Source organism: Podarcis gaigeae, assembly GCF_964106915.1.
Source record: "Podarcis gaigeae genome assembly, chromosome: 3".
Classification (NCBI taxonomy): Eukaryota; Metazoa; Chordata; class Lepidosauria; order Squamata; family Lacertidae; genus Podarcis; species Podarcis gaigeae.
Window position 1 is genome coordinate 8227655 of NC_139680.1, and position 21160 is coordinate 8248814.

At 43.6% G+C, this 21160-nt stretch overlaps 1 protein-coding gene and 1 long non-coding RNA gene across 6 annotated transcripts; one reads left to right on the forward strand and one right to left on the reverse strand.

Annotated features, from left to right (window-relative positions):
- The first annotated feature begins 913 nt into the window (after window positions 1-913).
- Window positions 914-2660, forward strand: LOC310840711. 2 transcript variants are annotated; one of them, XR_014562028.1, is made up of 3 exons: window positions 914-1229; window positions 1664-1860; window positions 2133-2660. It is a non-coding gene; the product is annotated as an uncharacterized lncRNA (long non-coding RNA). The 2 variants fall into 2 exon arrangements; XR_014562027.1 differs by having other exon boundaries at window positions 1664-2660.
- A 2375-nt stretch (window positions 2661-5035) lies between these two features.
- On the reverse strand, window positions 5036-19938 carry TMEM272 (transmembrane protein 272). 4 transcript variants are annotated; one of them, XM_083730892.1, is made up of 7 exons: window positions 19907-19938; window positions 16345-16503; window positions 13786-14114; window positions 10467-10548; window positions 9765-9824; window positions 8531-8613; window positions 5036-7457 (listed from the first exon to the last, which is right to left on the reverse strand). In XM_083730892.1, the coding sequence occupies exons 4-7, from the start codon at window positions 10522-10524 to the stop codon at window positions 7095-7097; spliced, it is 564 nt and encodes a 187-aa protein (XP_083587018.1). In that variant the 5' UTR covers window positions 10525-10548; window positions 13786-14114; window positions 16345-16503; window positions 19907-19938; the 3' UTR covers window positions 5036-7094. The 4 variants fall into 4 exon arrangements, with proteins under 4 accessions (XP_083587018.1, XP_083587017.1, XP_083587019.1 ...); XM_083730891.1 differs by lacking the exons at window positions 16345-16503; window positions 19907-19938 and adding an exon at window positions 15347-15654 and having other exon boundaries at window positions 13786-14215; XM_083730893.1 differs by lacking the exons at window positions 13786-14114; window positions 16345-16503; window positions 19907-19938 and adding an exon at window positions 10922-10960.
- Window positions 19939-21160: the final 1222 nt, after the last annotated feature.

Genomic DNA, 21160 nt, shown 5'->3' on the forward strand with positions numbered 1-21160 from the left:
TTAAGTCTATATAAACTAATAAGTTTATGTTGACACAACTGCACATATGGACAGTAGTGGGTTTTATGCCACAGTGACTACACTGCAGCACATGTCTTGCTCAAAAGTAAGCCCCAGTGAATTTCATGGGGGAAACAGTATTCCTCACTTCCCTCCCTGCTCCTCCTCAACTTCTACATCTTCTTTTCAAGAATGTGGAATAAGTAGAAGAGTATTAAGTGGACTAAGACCTGGGAGACAATGGATCAAATGCCCATGGAGTTCACCGGGTGACCTTGGACCAGGGCAATTCATGATTTCTCAGCCTAACTTACCTCAAAGGGTTGTTGTGCGGATAAAACGGGGAAAGAGGAGAATCACGAGTTTCATCTTAAGCTGGAAAGCTGGAGTATAAATGTCATCATCATCTTCTATATCCAGCCTGCTGCCCTTATTTTGAATTGAAAGCCTGTGAGCATGTGTGTATGTGTGTAGGAGACTGAGTTTGGAGTTGAAGAAAGAAAATGAGAAGAGAGAAGGGGGTTGGGGAGAAATAAAATATGACTCCCATTTGTTTTGCAAAATAATAAAAATCGGCGTTGGAAATAAAAGTTGCCTAACGGATAAAAGAAGGAAAGGCGAACTTACTTAGCCCACTGAATGCAGTTCAGACATAACAGGTGTGAGGTTACAAGCCAAGTTAAGACAGGCAGGGAAAACTCACCCTTTTCCTTTGACAGCAATTTGTTTTAGCTGGTCTTAATGTTGATTTATTTTTGTTAGATAGTTGTAACTATTTTGTTAGATAGTTGGTTGTTGTTGTTGTGTTGCTTTTGTTGTTTTTAAGGGATGGCATCCAATTTTGTTGCACTTGTGCAATGTTGCACTTGTGTAATGACAATAAAGAATCTATCTATCTATCTAATCCACCCTAGAACCATAGCCTTTTGTAGCAGGCAGATAAGCAGAACAGATAACTAGGTGCAGGAGCAACTGTAGAGGAAAAGGCACATAATACATTAAAAAGCTGAGCATGAATTAAAAGCCCTGTACATGAATTTAGCAGAGCCAGAAAGAAGTGTCTGGGATCCTCCCAAGCATGCTAGGTTGCGGAATCCATTGTGATCCAGGCGTTGCCACGGTGACACCTCCTCCAACTGCCTCTTGTGTCAGTTGGTCCTTAGCCTAGGCTCTTGTTTAGCTGGTTTCTCTCTGTCTTCCTCTCAAACCAAGTGGAGGAAAAATGTGCCGTAAGTAGGATCTCTTCACAGCTTTGGCACTTGTGCTTATAATGAATGATCCGTTGAAATCTTAGGCCTTTGCTCCCCAAACAAGGTGGTTATATATATATTTTTAAAAATCAAGAATAAGTTACATGCTTCAGCCAGTCCTTCTGGACATCTTCATGACTCCACCCGCTGATTTATAATAGGGAAGTGACTGGGTTCTGCTTAAGCTTTAGGAAAAGGAAAACAGATAAGATAGAAAAAGCTTGCAAATGGTCTTTTGGGCTAGTGGCAGAAGAGTCACTTGATAACTTGATAATAGGCCTCTGGAGAAGGTAATATATCGCATTATCCTCTTGGTCGTGCGGCCATTATTATGAAACCGTGAAGAGTGGGCAGTAGCTGAAGAGATAACCATTTTGGAAGGAACAATCTAGTCATACTCTCTGTTCTTGCAGGATCTGTAATGCAGGATGCATCTTCGGGATCCCTGACAGAGCCACCTACTACCCTCCGATTAAATACCCGCTGCAAAGGAGAACCCACCGCCTCCCAAGGGATGCTCTTCCACTATGAAACTCTTAGGAGGTTTGGCCAATAGCCAACCAAGCAACAGTTGGTTTAAGTCCCACCTTCTGGAATAACAGACCTTCAGGTATTTGATTACTGCCCTTAAAACATCCCTTCTCCAAGCAAACTCACATCTTTTAATGAGATGATGAGAGATGTCTGTTAATATCCAGAAGGTGCCACCCTGGCTACGATATTCAGGCACTCTCTTCACAAGATACACATTATGTTGTACCCAGAATGGTGAATTCATCTTGAGCTTTGAGCAGTGAATGGTCCCAGACCAATCTAGTGAGGTAGATCTGGAGAGTACTACCTTTGAGCCCCATTTCTCATATTTGTCTCTTTCTTTCCTAGGCTTTTGAGACTTAGGAAGGTTTTGTCCCGCTTGGGGAGAAGGAACAAGTTCTCACCTCTCCCAGAGACCTCCCCCTCTGCCTCTGGGGGATTCAAAATATCTTTGCCCACTAAGTACCTAACTCTTAATCATGCATATTTTTCTCATTCTTTTCTAGGCTTGCAGGATTCAAGAAGGTTTTGTCCCGCTTGGATAGAAGGAACAAGTTCTCACCTCTCCCAGAGACCTCCCCCTCCGCCTCTGGGGGATTCAAAATATATTTGCCCACTAAGTACAGAACTCTTCAGCATCCAGATGTTGCTTCCATAGTCATACTAGTCCTTAGGGTACTTGGGAAAGGTATCTCTGCAACTGTCTGAGGCCTATTTTGAGCTTCATCAATATAAATATATCTTTGGCAACCATGGATGCATGGTTTTCCTTCTGAACCCCTCACTCCAGCTGTATTTCTACCAGCAGACAGGCTGCTGTCAGTGTCAGTAAAAGAGGGCAAGCCCAGAAACTTCTTTTTGGGCAGAGAAAACAGGGGGGTGGGAAACATTTACCACGCTGAGCTCATTGGAGAAGGGTAGGATAGAAAGAACAATATCTTTCTCCAAACCATTTCCGAAGTGGTACGAAGCAGCCTTCGCTTCTCTTCCATTCAAATGACATTGATTGAAGATCTTGAGGTCAAGGAGTAACTATGGAGGTCCTTCCTCTGCAGATGCCTACTATCTGCAACATCTCAGCCTCTTACTTACCTGCCACATGAGGTTTCTTTCCACGTAATCAGAGGTGCCATTGTTAGCGACTCGCCCTGGTCAGCTGTTATCCGTTGCCTGTCTATCAATGCTGTCTGGTACTGGTGCAGTGACCAGGACAGAGTGCCAAGGTGCCCAGCTGTAAAGAATGGCAATCTATAGAAATTTCCACACTTCCAGCAGCTCTTTCTGGAATTTTAATGTTCAAACTCTTTGCCAATGGCCAAAATGCCTATTTCCAATCTTCCTTTGAGACACCAAAAAGCCGAAGAAAGAAGGATCCATACACCCGGCATCTCTAGGGAAACAGATATACAGGACTACAGGTACAATTCAAATGGGACAAATGTATGGAAATTCCGCAAAAGAGGAAGGGTATCTTTTTATATGCGACGGCGGCAGCAAGAGTTCTGACCGCTGCAAAATGGAAGAGTAATGAAATCCCCTCTATAAAAGATTGGATCCAAAAGCTGACAGAATATGCCGAATTAGACGGTCTACCAGAAAAAATAAAGAATAAATCAAAACAGGAATTTGTTTCAAAATGGGAGGTTTTCAAAGAATATCTGGAAAATAAATATAGTAGTTTAAATTCTGTTGCAGCATTCGAGGAACTTCAGTAATAGCTGCAAGGTAGATATAAGAAATTAGATATATTAAGAAAAAGTTTAATTATGATAAAAGTGTGCATTGGCAATAAGTAATATTAAATCGAAATATGGAATAGATGGGAGTTTGGGTCTTTAGTGTTAAGACCAATATATGTTTTATTGTTTGCTAAGAAAATTATGTGTCTATGGTTATTCCTGTGTGTAATTTGGTATTTGTGTTTTTTTCTTTTTTCTTGCTGTATCAATAAAAATCTTTAAAAAAAGTAAAATCAAATGGGACAAATGTAGACATCAGTGTTTAATGGAGGAAACCCTCACTCATAAATTGATTGTCTCCCCATCACATGAGCCTGTCCTCACTGGCGCTGCTGCTAAGATCACTCCAGTCTTGCAGAGTACTGTAAAATCAGGCTCAGGGGGGAGGGGGCGACATTTTTCTTGCTGCTTTTTAACAGATTGTGTTGTAGTTCTTAAGATTTGGGGATTCTTGGATTTTTTGGATCTTCACAAGAGGAATATTTTTGGCTTGCATTTTGGTTGTAAGGCTAAGATCTGTTTCTTCTGCTTTGTTGACACTTTTTTTTTTTAAGGAGACAGCCAGGTGGTTCTAGTAGATATAGCCTGGAGTTTTGGAAAAAGCAATCCTCTTTTGTAGCATTGTGATACAGCTATCTAAAACTTTGATTTTAGCATTTTTGCATAAACTTCTTAGGGTTTTCATATTTTAAGTAGTACAAAAATATTGATAATAAAGATGATATTAAAAATTGAAAGCCTGTCCAGGTGATATTTTGGCCCTAGTTTTATCCAAAGGGGGTGGGATGGAGAATAGACCTCATGCTTACAGGGTCACTCCCTGGTGCTCAGGGATGGGATGTTAGAGGGAAACAGACACAAAGGACCTTTCTGGGATTTGCTTCCACCACTTGATGTTTTATCGTGTTCTGATGTTTTATTGTGTTTCCAATATTCTGTTGGGATCCGCCCAGAGTGGCTAAGGAAACCCAGCCAGATGGGTGGGGTATAAAGAAATTATTATTATTATTATTATTATTATTATTATTATTATTATTATATTTTCAAGCTCCATGTTGCTTTAGTTGATGTGCATGCAGCTGCCTCTAGCCGTGCACTGAAGCAAGCAAATATAAATCTTTCATTGTTGGGACTTTGAAGCCCAATGCAAGGCTTGCAAAACACACTGCATGGTGAAAAACAGTGAAATGGCCACTTTTGGTAGGCCAAATTTGGTCTCTGAGCCAGAGCCCACCCATAACATGTTCTATTTTTCCCTGCTGCACTGGTGAAGCAATTAGCATAGCTTTCACCTGGTGTCCAGGCTACAGGATTTCCCTGTGAGTGTGCTTTTATTTTGCCATTTTCCCCATAGCTGACTGTTGCTGAAGCTAGAGCATCAAAATAAATAACCCCACTTTGGGGGGAAACAAGAGACTTAAAAAATATTTTCAAGTTATGTTTACGCTTGTTTATGCATATGCCAAAAGCTTTACAGTAGGAAACTTTTCAATATGAAAATAACACTTTATGAAAATTGGCAAGAATCACTTTATTATACAAAGCCATTGCTAGCTTTCTGAAACACAAAGTAGTTCATATGTACGTATTGTAAATAAATTGCAATATAACTCATTACATTTAAAAACACACACAAATGTATAATCACAAAATTAAAGCAGGGATATGTCTAAGAAATACTGTATGGAATTTGAAATGAACTTAATCCATCTCTACTTAACAACATTTCCTTCCACGTGTTCTAGTGTTTCTCTATATATTTTGAAGAAGTAGAGCAATAAATGGAATGGGAGGACTTGAATTATTTTCTTCTTGTTTCAAAGTAAAAACGATTGTATTACACAAATGGGGAGGCATCTGGGTAATGGACAACTTCTAAAAAGCATTTTAAGACTATTCCTCAATTATCTATAATGGCCTCCCTTGGCTGGCTGCCTCAGATGCAGCATCCATATCCAGAACTTTTCTTTCCCCCCATACCATTTAAATAATTGTGGAGTGCACACTAATGCATATTCCACTCTCAAAAGGTCTTTTAGCGCTATAACACATCTCTGCTTTTAAGATTGGTGTTTGGTCTTTGTCATGGTTACCACAATTATGGTGGTAAGAGTATCTGTATCACGTTCTACTTCATAGATTGTTGTGAAGGCAAAAAGGATAAAGATCTGTAAGTACAGTGGTACCTCGGGTTAAGAACTTAATTCGTTCCGGAGGTCCGTTCTTAATCTGAAACTGTTCTTAACCTGATGTATCACTTTAGCTAATGGGGCCTCCCGCTGCCTCTGCGCCAACGGAACACGATTTCTATTCTCATCCTGAAGCAAAGTTCTTAACCCAAGGTACTATTTCTGGGTTAGCGAAGTCTGTAACCTGAAGTGTCTGTAACCCGAGGTACCACTCTATTTAGGTTTTTAAAACTCATATCTATTATTTGTTTGTTTTTTTTATTAAAAAAAATCCTATACAGATAACTGTGTAGTGATGTTACATGGAGGAAAAGTAACAAATAGAACACATTTCATACCATTTTCGGGTACCATAGATTTGGATGCACCAGAGTCTGGAACAAAGCAATCTCAATGCTGCTGCCTTATTGCCACATTACAGCTGTCATGAAGAAGTAGCTGTTTCATCACATCAATCCACAAAGAAGATATACACAACATGCATCATTCTAGGAAACAAGCTGAGATCCTGAAAGTACAAACAATGCAATAATATCAAAACAAATGTAATATGTACATGTAATATGTAAATTCACGCCTCTTGCAGTGGTTTAGAGATGAAACCAGAGACTTTTGAGTAGGTGATCAAAAATTGTTCATTACTTTTAGTCCTTCAAAAAAATTTTTTGTACAAACCAAAGAAAACGTAAGCTGCCACTTTCTTTGAAAGAAAAGAACTGGGATTCAATCACATAGCCAAAATGCAGGTTTGTGCAGTGTTCTGCCGCTACAAACCCACATGAAAAAAAGAAAATGATGTGGAAATGCTCTAAAAAGTGTGATGTAAATCATTAATAGAAAGCTGTATGAGCTCTGTGCAAGCAAATGTTCATTGTCGTATATCCTCTCCACAAACAAATAGGAACAAACACTCAGTAAAGACCAAACATCATCTAACGTCTGTGCAAGCAAATCAACATAAAATACTCAATAGGCAGACAATCTGGAGCAACTTTCAGACTTCCATCATTTCTACCACTGAAATCAGTAAATACGTTTGAGAAAGCATTAAAAAAAAAAAAAGGCGTGTTGTGGCAGTGCAAGCGTCTCACTTCCAGGGCATGCACAGGGAAGTTGATGCTTTCCTTGGCATGCGCCAGAGCAAAAAGGACCCTTTTTACTACCTTTCAAATAGACAGACTTTGTCTATCGTCCACATTTATTTCCACAGGAGAGAAAAAAGCAACCATGTAAAACAGACCTCCATGGAGTTTGCTAGCCATATGCACTATGTGTTCAGGGAGGGTTAGCATGACCAACAAATACCAGAATTGCCTCTTTCTCTTCCCTATTGCTTTTCTAATAGTCCCATGGCTCATCTTCTATGGCTTTCCACCCCCTTTTCAGTCCTCCTCTGTAGCGTATCGTTGCCTGGAGCAGCAATAAACACAGCAGCTGCAGAAGATCAGCAAAGCCAGAACGGTGTGGCTCACGACAAGCACCCCAACTGCAAAAACGTACAGGATTTTATCACAGTAATCTTGAGGGTGATGGAAAGGCGGGATGAAATTAGGTAGGTAGACGGAAAACACCCAGTAGTTTCCCAGGATGAACCAGAGGAAGAGGAAGAGGCTGAGGGTGAGGTGTATGTAATATTTGTGAGCATTCTGTCTCCAGGGATACTCGTCGTCGTCGTCATCGTCAATCATAACCGATTTGGTAAGCAGCTGCCTCATCCGGGTGGAGTCAAAGAGCAGAAGACCAACCTAGACATTGCACAAAGGTTTAAAAAAATCCCGGACGGATCATTATATTCCAGATTTGGCTCCTTGGTATCAAACATTTGTTTTCATTTAACAACATTTACCGTATTTTTCGCTCCATAAGGCGCACCTGACCATAAGGCACCACTACTTTTTTTTTGGGGGGGGGAATTCAAGGAAAAAAAAACATGTGGCTCTTGGGGGCTTTTGCGGGAGGTGGGGGAAGTGAGCCTCACTCAGTACCTTCCCCAACCTCCCGCGAAAGCCAGGGACAGCCGCGCAATGCCTCCGCAGGGCAGCGGGATGAAGGCTCCCCACTGCCCTGCGGAGGCTTTGCGGGCTACCCCAGAGCTACTCGACCCAAAGAGCAGGTTGGGGAGCAACGGAAAGGCTTGTGGGGCTGGCGGTGGGGAAAGCCGAGCTTCCCTCACTGCCAGCCCTGGGGAACCGGAAAGCTGTGTGCAGCCTTTCCACTGCTCCCCGAGCTTGTGGGGCTTGCAAGGGAAGCCCGCGTCCCCCCTCCCAGCCCCAGGGACCACACATTTGCTCCACAAGACGCACAGACATTTTCCCATAGGTTTAAAGAGGAAAAAGGTACATCTTGTGGAGCGAAAAATACAGTATATGCTGCTGCTTCTTCGTAGCAACATCTCTAAGGGGTTTACAATAAATGTTCGGCAAAATTGCATACAAAGTAGTACAAGGAAATTTGCAGCAAAATGCTGATGGATTTTCATGTGGACTTTTTTTTAAAAAAATCACAGACTGATGTGGAAATGTGAGAAAAAATGAGAAACTGAGAGGAAACTGACATTAAAAGATTCACACACACAACTACAGTTGTACTGAATAAAATAGTTTAAATAGTAACATTTTTAAAAGGCTACACAGTGTATGATCCTTTCTCAATCCAGAAGTCTCCTGAGTCAAATCCTTATTTCCTTGAAATTAATTCACTAAGATATAACCATGGTGGTTGGTTTTTTTTTTTTTTGTATCTTCTATGAATGAAAATAATTCCATACAAACTTCATCACAAATCTCAGAGGAAAATATTGTTCAGTGAACAGCAATACCTTCAAACTGCCAACCACACCACCCACAAGCAGATATAAGGGGATTAGTGGCTGGACTGGACAGTCGTCTAAAAACTTCATTCCTGAGGAACAACAAACAAAGTAAATTATTTCGATCAAGTCTCACGTGCAGAAGCAAAAGGGCAGGTGCACTGATTCACAACCGCAGTGGTGCTACAGCCCTGACACACTTTGCACAACGTGTAATATAACAGGAGAGTTCCAGAGGGTGGCAACACGAGAACGGGCCTTTTCTGCTGTGGCTCCCCATTTGTGGAACACTCTTCACCTGGTGCATTCACTACATATCTTTAAGCATCAGGCAAAACCTTCCCTCTATAACCAGGCCTATGGCCTTTGGATATTTTAGAAGTGGGTGGGATGTTTATAATGTATTTCTCTTTCCTCTAGGTTATAATCTAAAGGTAAAGGGACCCCTGACCGTTAGGTCCAGTTGCGGACGACTCTGGGGTTGCGGCGCTCATCTCGCTTTACTGGCCGAGGGAGCCAGCGTACAGCTTCCAGGTCATGTGGCCAGCATGACTAAGCCGCTTCTGGCAAACCAGAGCAGCGCACGGAAACGCCGTTTACCTTCCCGTCGGAGTGGTACCTATTTATCTACTTGCACTTTGACGTGCTTTCGAACTGCTAGGTTGGCAGGAGCAGGGACCGAGCAACGGGAGCTCACCCCGTCACGGGGATTCGAATCGCCGACCTTCTGTTCGGCAAGTCCTAGGCTCTGTGGTTTAGACCACAGTGCCACCCGCGTCCCATAGGTTGTATTCTATCTGGAGTTTATTGTCTGGTTGGTTGGTTGTAAGTTGCTTTGGGCTGCCCTGGCCAAGATTAAGTGAGTAAGAAATAATCATATCATTATCATTCCTGCCAAAGTTAGGATTACCAGTGTTCTTCCAGCAGATTCCTGCAATTTCAACAACTGTCTGACATGCAAGGAATTTAGGAGGTGATGGCTCCCCTGACATAGGGGAACAAAGAAAAACCTGCTAATTTCCTACATGAAGCTGGAATCCAATAGTGTTTTTGCACAAGCAAATGAGACTTCTCTTCATGCAACAGAACTCCCCCCTCCCCCCCCAACCAGACCCAAAAACCTGCTATGGAAGGTGGGAAGCAAAAACCTGCTTGCACAATGTTGGATTTTATCCATATCATTTAACTCATTATCTTCTGGTTGCTATAGTATTTTGTTTTTTTATTTTGGCAGTGTACTTACCTGTAAAAGCCATAGACAGTGGTAATGCTAGGAAAGCTAGGAGTCCAAAAATGAAGCAAGCTGTAAGGAAATAAATGACAAGTTATAGCTTGTGATAAAACATCTTCCAAAAGCCCTCCATTTTTGTCACTCACATACACATGTAAGTAGACAGTAGGAATGAAGGAGCAATTGGATTCTCTTCTCATTTAAAGGCAAACCTATCTAATTCATACTTTCCAAAACAATATAGGAACTGAAACACAGCCATTTTTCAAAATTCTCACCACTCTAAGTGTTGCAATAGCAATGTGTAAAAAACACATATACTGGGGTAAAATGTGCCTAAAAATGCACATATTAGGGAAAATACATTACATTTGGGAGAACTGTTTTGCAAAAATGTGTTTATTTGGGGAAATTGCATACAAAGAAATGCATATTAGAAATTTGCACTAAAATGCTGACAGTTTCATAAGGATTATTTTTAATGAAAATTACTGCAACCATGTGGAGAACTGAATTTAAAATTGGAACAATGGGAAACTTTGAGAACCGAAATGGATGGATTCATCCATTGCTGTCAGAGAGTGATGCAAACTGAGTTGGGACAGGTATTGCTTGGTTGCAGCCTCCCTGCTTGACCTGCAATCAGCATCCTTTGTTGAATCCCTGGAGTGCTCCAGATCTCTTGCCACTATCTCCCTTTTGCAGGCAACCTACCATTGCTGGCAATTTTGGAGATGCATCGATGGCATGCTTTCTCGAAGCCTGCAACCATTGTGAATGACAGTCTTCTGCAGACCTTGGGGAAACAAGAAACCATGTGTTTGATTTTAACTTAAAACACACCCACAAATTGCAAAAATCAACTAAGAAGAGTCTCACTATAAAGGCCACTTTTTTGTTTTCTTTCCTTGGTTAGGGCTTCCACCAGCCTTTGGCAGAAGCCTTCATCCTTTCGCAAGCCAAAGACATTCAGCCACCCAGGGGCCAGAAGCTCATTGCAAGACAAAACAAAACTGAGCTGAAGAGAAAGTCTAAGGCAGGGGGCTTAGGGCATGAGTTTTTATGCTTTTATGCTTTTTAATGCATTGTGTTTGAAACCTCAGGCAACTGACATCAGAAAACTCATGCAAAACTGAAGCAGAAAACACCAAAACAGTTACTAAACTTACACTGTTGCGTTGTCCAAATGCTTAGAAAAAGAGCAGGAGGCAGAATCACGCCACTGTCTAGACATTTCCACTTTTAAGGCAAAACTGTTCTGAAATTTGTGTAGTCATGATGACATAGACAAGTCAGGAATGCGTAAAAAATAATATTCTCACTTTACAGCTAAACTCCAGCCTAGGGAGACGGGCATATAGATAAACGTGCTCCAGTAATTTTTTAAAAAATAAAAAGGCCAGTTCTCCATGTTTAAAAGTTAAGTCTGGCTTCTCACCCACTCCCATCATTGGTATCATCTTACAAACTCCCACAGATGTCTCAGGAAGGTCCAGAGAATTAAATGGCATTTGTAGGTGAAATAAGAGACTTTCCTCCCTTCAGTCAATTCACATTCTTCCCCAAGAAGTTTTGGAACAGATGTAGCATCTTAACAGCAGCTCAAACGCAAAAGGGGAGAAAATCTAGAGAGATATTCTAAAATGCATACTATTTATAGATCTGTCACACAAGGCAACAAACATCCATTAGCTTGTTCCAAGCCGATGGAGGAGTGTGTACTTGTTTCAACAGCTGGATCCTTCATGGAATACAAGAAGCTGCCTTATACACTATCAGGCTATTTGTCCACCTAGTCCGCCATGATTTACTCTTGATGCTACATCAGGGCCGGTCCTAACATTTGGCAGTGTGAGGCAGCCACCTCAGGCAGCAGATATGGGGAGTCAGGGAGGAGGAGTAAACATTGGAAGAGTCCTGCTCTACTTAGTCCATCATCCTGTTCCCCAGGTTGCTGCTGGTCAGATGCCTATGGGAACGAGCTGCAGCAGGGAGAGCACTCTGCAGATTGGGCAGCAGAACCTTGCTGTGGAGTGGGCCTTTCGGGTGGCCTGTGATGCTGATCACTCTTCAAAGCAGCTCAGGCCATGGCAGCTGTTCCACAAATTTAAATAGAATGTGTTCGTGTGTGTAAGGGGGCAGTATTTACCTTCCTAGCTGAAAGGCTAGTTAGATTATTCATTTTGGCAAATAAATACTCTCAACAAGTATACATTCTTTTTATTGTTTACTTACTTATTTTGAAGTTTTGCACCTGTCTTTCTCAATCATCTCGGCTTAAAGCAATGATAACATACATATAAACATGATACACACACACCAAAGCATCGGGAGTGTGCCAGGTTTGGGATGGTTGATTACAGAAGTGTAGAGATAGCAGGGACCATGAAGAAGAAGAAGAAGAAGAAGGAGGAGGAGGAGGAGGAGGAGGAGGAGAAGAAGAAGAAGAAGAAGAAGAAGAAGAAGAAGAAGAACTAGAAGAAGAAGAAGAAGAAGAAGAGGAGGAGGAGTAGTAGTAGTAGTAGTAGTTTGGATTTGATATCCCTCTTTATCACTACCCTAAGGAGTCTCAAAGCAGCTAACATTCTCCTTTCCCCTCCTCCCCCACAACAAACACTCTGTGAGGTGAGTGGGGTGAGAGACTTCAGAGAAGTGTGACTGGCCCAAGGTCACCCAGCAGCTGCATGTGGAGGAGCGGGGAAGCGAACCCGGTTCCCCAGATTACGAGTCTACCGCTCTTAACCACGACACCACGGTAGCCATGAAGGCTGTGTAGTCCAACCCCCTGAATTTTTGCCCGTTGTGGGGCTCAAAGCCACAACCCTGAGGTTAAGAGACTCATGCTTCTATCAACTGAGCTATCCCAGCAGCCCCTGGCCTTCTGCAGGATGGGGCCAGATTAAAGAGTGAGTTCCCCTCCTTCTGAACAAGCAACATGACCTGGAGTAGAGTCTTTTTAGCAGGGAAGCAAACTCCCGGCTGCTGGTCCTTCTCTGACTGATGTGTTGGGCACTAGGCTGATGTCCCCCTTGCTATGCTGCTCTTCTTGGGAGCCACAGGGAGCAACGTCCCAGTGATCCTTTTCCTTTTAGCAGGTGGTGAGGCCTAGGGTGCACCCACTTTAGCTCTGCAGTCCATAAAATTAGTCAAAAACCAGGGGTAGTCTATATGATGTTATCCAGATGTCCTTGGACTCCAACTTCCATCAGCTCCAGCCAGCATGGCCAAAGGTGAGGGAGGATGGGAGTTGTAGTCCTGTGACACCATGCTGGCGACCTTTGATGAAGCTGAACAATAATACAGTGGTACCTTGGTTCTCGAACAGCTTGGCCTCCGAACAAAAAGTGTTCCGGTTTGCAAACGTTTTTTGGAAGCTGAACGTCCAGCATAGCTTCCACGTGACTGCAGGAAGCTCCTGTAGCTAATCAGAAGCTGCACCTTGGTTTTCGAACGGTTTCAGGAGTCGAACGGACTCCCAGAACGGATTAAGTTCAAGAACCAAAGTATCACTGTACAGTACAAAGCAAGAAATCGCCTTACATAATAAGCCACCAAAGCTAGAAGTTTTGCAACCTTTCCAGGAACAGATGAAATGTAGGCTCTGCTTCTAGCTGTTACAGACCTTAGTTGCTGTAAACAATGCCAGCTGAACTGATTTCACCAGGAGAAAGGAAACCCTGGTAGAGCTTGTGATGATGGTGCAATTGGCCCAACTTGCAAGGGGCAAAATCAGTGTTCGGAGACCATTTTAAAAGCCTTGCTGGCAGAAAATGAGCAATTCCATCCCACCTGATAAAGAGATTTGTGCAACTCAAAAGCTTGCATATCTTTTACACCAACAAAATCTGATCCTCAAGATATCCAGGATTATTCATCAACCTATTCTTTCCCCTTTTTTCATCATTCAAGACTGACAACAGCAGCCACACACTCACTTTCCCCCTCCAACAGCTAATGCCACACTGTTCCTAAAGTTGCTGGCAACCCCACCCTGTTAGGTGCAAATGCTTCCCGGCGCCATTCCCTAACTCACCTTACTATTCCAAGCAGAGATCTGGGAAGAAAAAAACTGGAGCCAATATTCCTCAAGAAAAAGTGTGTGGTGTTAAGTGACACACTGGATAAAGCTTATCTTTGCATCCAGGTCTTTGAAGCAGCTGAGGCGTTTCATTCCTTCCTTCTGAAGCCCCTTTGGGGGTCACTGGCTGTTTGCGAGCTTCTGCTTCTCTGCATCTCTGCTCCTGCTGTTGTGATGAAAGCTCTTATCCTTTATTCCCTGCACTCCCACGTTCGGTTCCCCCCACGGCCAAGCAACTGCACGCATTCAACTTGCCACCAGAGGACAGTAAAGGAGTCCCGGAACTTTTATGAAAGCAGGTAGTCATAAAGCAGGTATGTCCTCTGGGTTGTTTCACTGGTTTAACAGCCAGACCCTCTTCCCACCCTGGGATTTTAAGGTGGGTCTAAGGAGGTCAGGGGACGCCGGTGGCGCTGTGGGTTAAACCACAGAGCCTAGCACTTGCCGATCAGAAGGTCGGTGGTTCGAATCCCCACGACGGGGTGAGCTCCCATTGCTCTTTCCCTGCTGCTGCCCACCTAGCAGTTCGAAAGCACGTCAAAGTGCAAGTAGATAAATAGGTACCGCTTCGGTGGGAAGATAGATAGATAGATAGATAGATTCTTTATTGTCATTACACAAGTGCAACATTGCACAAGTGCAACGAAATTGGATGCCATCCTTTAAAAACAACAAAAGCAACACAACAACAACAACCAAACAAACCACATTCCAGCCACACCCACACCCACACCCATCAAACTCCCAGGTCACACTATCGAGTTACTGCATTTAAGAAGGCCACAGCTCTTGGATAGAAACTATTTTTCAGTCTATTTGTCCTTGACTTGATGTTTCTGTATCTCCTGCCAGAAGGCAGTAGTACAAACAGACTGTGTCCCGGGTGAGATGCATCCTGCAGGATATTGTTTGCTTTCCTAAGACAACGGGAACCGTACAGTTCTTCCAAAGATGGGAGGGGATGACCAATAATCCTTTGGGCTGTGGTTATGACCTTCTGGAGCACCTTCCTCTTCCTAGCTGTACAGCTGGAGAACCAGGCACAAATACAGTATGTGAGAATGCTCTCTATGGAGCCTCGGTAGAAGGACACCAGCAGTCTCTCACTCAGATTGTTCTTCTTTAAAAGTCTGAGGAAATAAATTCTCTGCTGGGCCTTCTTCACCAGAGCAGTGGTATTTGCGCTCCAAGTCATGCCCTGATCGATAGTCACTCCCAAAAACCTGAATTCCGCCACCCTCTCCACCCGTTCCCCGTTGATATACAAGGGCTGAATGTCCGCCTTTTTTTTCCTGTAATCCACCACCAATTCCTTGGTCTTAGTCGTATTAAGAGCCAGATTGTTCTCTCCACACCAAGCACAAGGTAAGTAAACGTGTTTCCGTGCGCTGCTCTGGTTCGCCAGAAGCGGCTTAGTCATGTTGGCCACATGACCCGGAAGCTGTACACCAGCTCCCTCGGCCAGTAAACCCCAGAGTCGGCCACGACTGGACCTAGTGGTCAGGGGTCCCTTTACCTAAGGAGGTCAGGATCTTTAAGACCAAGGCTGTGTACACAAGATACCTTTAAAGCACATCCCCCCCCTCAAATAAGCCAAATAAGTTTACCCCTCACAGAGTTAAAGGTAAAGGGACCCCTGATCATTAGGTCTAGTCGTAGCCGACTCTGGGGTTGTGGCGCTCATCTCGCTTTACTGGCCGAGGGAGCTGCATACAGCTTCCGGGTCATGTGGCCAGCATGACTAAGCCACTTCTGGCGAACCAGAGCAGCACACAGAAACACCGTTTACCTTCCCACTGGAGTGGTACCTATTTATCTACTTGCACTTTGACGTGCTTTCGAACAGCTAGGTGGCAGGAGCAGGGACCGAGCAATGGGAGCTCACCCTGTTGCGGGGATTTGAACTGCCGACCTCCTGATCGGCAAGTCCTAGGCTCTGTGGTTTAACCCACAGCGCCACCCATGTCCCTAACTCACAGAGTTAAGCAAGCCTTAAACAAACGACAATCGCACAAAATTGTTTGAGGGGGGGGGGAATGTGCTTTGAATGTACTTTAAAGGTATGGTAATGTTCACAGGGTAAATCTAGACCCTTGTGTTAAATTGCCAGATCACTGGGGGCAAGGGGATTTCATCACACAGGCAAAGAAACCTGTGGTTCTCTCATCTATAGCACAATCATTGCCTTGTATGATCTGCAGCTATTTCTTCATGATACATCTAGTCTTCAAATGGCACTCACGCTCTTCCATGTGGCACATTGGGGTTTGAATGACTGGATTGTTGAGCCAATGGTCAAGCATTTGGGCAGGGGCTAGGCTTTGAACTCCTGATTTTCCCATTCTACCCTCCTGCGACACCCTCCGCCCAGATGGGAGAAGTGTGAACAAGCACCCAGCCTTGATGACTAATGCTGATAATGTAAATGTCAATGCTCAAAAAGAGGAGTTAAAGGTCTGATTTCCCCCTTATTACTCAAATCAACATGCCAAATTAATAGCAATTTAGACACACCATGTCTTACAAAGAACCATGAATACATGGAATGGTTTTAAGAAAGAAGAAATGAATAATAAAAGCCTAGGCCAGAGAATCAATCATTGTCATTATGAGGACTGTTCCTGCACATTCAAAGCTTGCTCCAATTATATTTTCAGCTTTTGCAGAATTCTCCTGCAAAAGCATAACATTGTCTGGTGAATTTTATGGAAGGTATCTTCTGAATTACACACACACACACACAATACTACTGGCAACTTCAGAGACTGCCATTGTTTGAGACAAGAAGGTGGTGTTGAGTTGAGTCCAATACCATATTTTGCTCTGGTTCCTCTGGTCATGGAGCTGTTCAGGTTCTGCAGATCATTTGGGTACTCACATCATAAATACCAATATTCTGACTGTCTATGAATCATGCTAATAGGGCATGATAACAGGCCAAGCTAGCCATTTTTGCCTTCCCATAGCCCACTCCCTTGAGTAAGGATAGGGCCTTCTCACTGGTCAGCCCAGCAGTTGTGGAACACCCTTCCTTAGGAATTAGGAAAGGCCTCTTCAAAAGTACACCCTTCAAGAGGGTCTTGCAGACCCTCCAAGTATCCCTATTCTGCAGGGACAGTCCCCAATTTACAGAAGCCACCCCAGTTCCTGATTTGATCCCAGAATGTCCCACTTTTCCTTTAAAAGGTAAAGGGACCCCTGATTAGGTCGACTCTGGGGTTGCGGCGCTCATCTCGCTTTACTGGCCGTAGGAACTGGCGTACAGCTTCCGGGTCATGTAGTCAGCATGACTAAGCCGCTTATGGCGAACCAGAGCAGCGCACGGAAATGCTGTTTACCTTTCCGGTGGAGCAGTACCTCTTTAACTACTTGCACTTTGACATGCTTTCAAACTGCTAGGTTGGCAGGAGCAGGGACTGAGCAATGGGAGCTCACCCTGTTGCGGGTATTCGATCCGCTGACCTTCTGATCGGCAAGTCCTAGGCTCTGTGGTTTAACCCACAGCGCCACCGGCGTCCCTAACGTTTCCTTAGGACATCCTTATTTTCATCAGAGAGATGTTGGAGGGTACGGAGTTATGCGACTCCTGAGCCAAGGAGGTAAGTACAGTGGTACCTCAGGTTAAGTACTTAATTTGTTCCGGAGGTCCGTACTTAACCTGAAACTGTTCTTAACCTGAAGTACCACTTTAGCTAATGGGGCCTCCTGCTGCTGCCGCACCGCTAGAGCACAATTTCTGTTCTCATCCTGAAGCAAAGTTCTTAACCTGAAGCACTATTTCTGTGTTAGCAGAGTCTGTAACCTGAAGTGTATGTAACCTGAAGCGTATGTAACCTGAGGTACCACTGTAACTATAAAACCTTTAGAAGACATCTGAAGGCAGCCTTGTATAGGGAAGGGTTTTTTATGTTTAATGTTTTTGTATATGTTGGAATCTGCCCAGAATGGCTGGGGCAATCCAGTTAGATGGGTGGACTAACAACAACAACAAGAGTTGCATAGGATGTCCCTATTTTCATTGGAGAAATGTTGGCAGGGTATGCAAATATTTTAAATAAAGACACAACCCTGGAAAAATCTGTTTGTCAAATGCAGCACTGTGCATCCTCTCCAATGCCAGTATCCTGCAGCCCAGACTGCCACAGCTGATTGGTGCAGAGTGATGACCTTTCAAGTTCCTTCCTGCTCTGATTTTATGACAGCCTTGAAGCAAAGGCCTAGGAACACTGTCAGTTTTAATGTCGTGTTATTGCGCACTCAGTTGTGCAAGACTTCTCCTTCCACCCCCATAATTTTACTACTATACAAAAGACAGGTGGAGGAGAGAGAAGGTAGAGGAAAGCTGTTGGCATCCCCTCCCCCCAAACAAGATGTATCATTGTATAATAATCACTATAATTAAGTTGTCTCTGTTCTCTGTTATAACGGTATGACAGTAGGTATTTAATAAGCCAGTTTCCATCAAAAAGCCTCTCTCTCTTTTTTCAAAATCCCAGCTGCATTGCAGAGAGCTTTAAATAGCATACACTTATTCGGAAGGAACAATTTGTGCCAGGAACCAGAATCCCACCCCGGCAAGAGGGATGCACAGGCTTCTAGCATGGATGCCCCCAGGCCAAGTTGCATCTGCCCAAGCTTGTCAGGGTTGCATGCTGAGTTCACACCATGGTCCCCATCAGTGTTTCAGCATTGCATGATCTGGTGTCCCCAGCCTCTTATCAAGCAACACCACACCAATCAGTACTTGTGCACAACCATTTTTTTTTTGCATGGTCTACGCACTAGAGCCATTAAAAAACAAAACAAAACAGGCATCTGACTGGGCCAGAGGACCACTGAACCTGACAAACAGAAGCGCACTGTAGAGGTGTGGTGGCAATAGCAGCAGAGTCTATTGAATTAAGAGTCCAAACCCTCACAGGTGCCTTCTCCATGGCTTCTGGAGATCCAACTGCCTCTCCAGTCCAATGGTGTAGGGAACACACCAGATAGGAGGGCATCAAGAGAAGGCAGGACCACCTGGCAGAATCTGAGACCAGGGAGAAGAGTTGGTGGAAGAAGATTGGAAGAAATTTAAAATCTACTTACAGAAACATTGTAACATTTTTTGAATGTTAATGACGTTGGAATGAAACGAAGTGGTTCTAGTAACAAGGTAAAATAAGAATATGTAAGAAGGGATGGATTTGGATGAAAATGTGAAACTGGAATCTGTGTGGATAAATAATTAAGGATAAAATTTGAGGTTATGAATTTGCTGAATTAATTTTTAACTGGAATACAAAAAAGGGAGGTGCGAGGAAGTCAGGAAAATAAGTAAATGAAGATGATATCATAAAAGAGGCTTTTTTTAGTTTTGTATTTGTATTTTTTATTTTCTATGTTAATTTTTTTGGCTTTGTATGTTTGTATCTTTTGTGTGTGTGTGTGTGTGTGTGTGTGTGTGTTATGATTCTGTAACTCTCTTTTGTTAAAAATTCAATAAATATTAATTAAAAAAAAAGAGAAGGCAGGGCCACTATCTGGGGGGAACCTGCAGCGTTTCACACTGGGGCACTCCCTCTTCTGGAAGCTCATGTTACGGCGAGCAAAAAGGAACATTTTGAGGCTCATTGACCAGACAGCCTGAAATTGTGGCCTTGGGAAAGGCTTGAACACTACAATCCAATTTTGATCTGGGTATCTGTGGATGATATGTTTGGAGATCAGTGCCGTGTAGGACCACTTAGGTACTTCCTTGAAAACAACCTATTATATTAACGTAACTTTCTTTTTTCAAACAATTGGTAGGTACTGACAGAATTTTGTAGGGCTGTGAATTGGTCAGCACATTCTAGAGTGTAATTTCACAATTCTAGACACAGTACTTGCTTAATGCAAACATTTATTTTATAAAAAAAAACCCACACAACACTAAAATGTTTAACAAATCTAGGTACAATTTAGCCAGCCCTGAATTCTGTCAATCATCCATAAATTGCTTTAGGAAACAATGCTCAAATGTGGGCTTTTTCAATCAACAAGCATCCATCCATTTGGCAATGCTCTCTTGGAAAAGACAAGAACATCAGCTCACCTGTGTTGAGATGGAACACGTTTTCTTCCAGTAAGTTGTAGGGAAGGTTCAGTGGAATCGGTTCTGATAACAATCATACAATTCCAAGAATCATCCCCTTTCTCATAAGAAGGTACTTAGTCGAACATTGGTCAAAACCGAAAAGAACACTCACTTTCAAAGTTTAGAGAATTTTCTTCACACTGTTCTTCTCTGCATTCCCAGATAATCTCTAGAATGAACTGCCCAGAATTGTTTCCACCTTTGAGTTAGTTTAAGTGGTAACCTGCAAAGAGAAGGTCTGAAAGGTTTCCAGCAAGATACAAGCTGCACGGAGAAGTGGGATAAAGTTAGGAAGGTGGATCAGTTGGGATGCATTCAACACTAAAAAACAGAAACTGAAAGCATCACCTTGTGAAAGCAAATCTGAGAACCCATTACAAGGTACAAGCAGGGGCGGAGGAAGGGGTGTGTGCTCCAGCGCCGAGGGCCTTCTGGCGGTTCCCTCGCTGCGAGAAGCCAAGTTACAGTGAACCAGGCAGAGGGCCTTCTCAGTGGTGGCACCCACCCTGTGGAACGTCCTCCCATCAGATGTCAAAGAGAAAAGCAACTACGAAAATTTTTGAAGACCTCTGAAGGCAGCCCTGTTTAGGGAAGCTTTTAATGTTTAATAAAGGGACCCCTGACCATTAGGTCCAGTCGTGACCGACTCTGGGGTTGCGGCACTCATCTTGCTTTATTGGCCGAGGGACCCGGCGTACAGCTTCCGGGTCATGTGGCCAGCATGACTAAGCCGCTTCGGGCAAACCAGAGCAGTGCACAGAAACACCTTTTACCTTCCCGCTGGAGCAGTACCTATTTATCTACTTGTAGTTTGACGTGCTTTCGAACTGCTAGGTTGGCAGGAGCAGGGACCGAGCAACGGGAGCTCACCCTGCTGCGGGGATTTGAACCGCTGACCTTCTGATTGGCAAGTCCTAGGCTCTGTGGTTTAACCCACAGCGCCACCCGCATCCCTATTTTAATGTTTAATGGGTTATTGTATTTTAGTGTTCTGTTGGAAGCCGCCCAGAGTGGCTGGGGAAACCCAGCCAGATGGGTGGAGTATAAATAATAAATTATTATTATTATGGTGGGTGCGGTCCGCCCTGGGTGTCATCACTGAGGGGGGTGAGAAAATGCCGGGCGGAACTCACCGCAGGGCCTGCAGCGCACCCGAGCCACGCATCTTTCCTGGTGGCTTGGGCGCACGCAGGCTTCATGCTGCCCAAACGG

Bases quoted from the DNA above. Each gene is read 5' to 3' on its own strand.
- TMEM272 (XM_083730892.1), bottom strand. From the start codon at position 10,524: ATGGTTGCAGGCTTCGAGAAAGCATGCCATCGATGCATCTCCAAAATT. The intron at 9,825-10,466 runs GTAGGTTGCCTG...ATTTCCTTACAG, and splicing joins CTCCAAAATTGCCAGCAATG to CTTGCTTCATTTTTGGACTC. The intron at 7,458-8,530 runs GTATTGCTGTTC...TGCAATGTCTAG, and splicing joins GTGTGGTTGGCAGTTTGAAG to GTTGGTCTTCTGCTCTTTGA.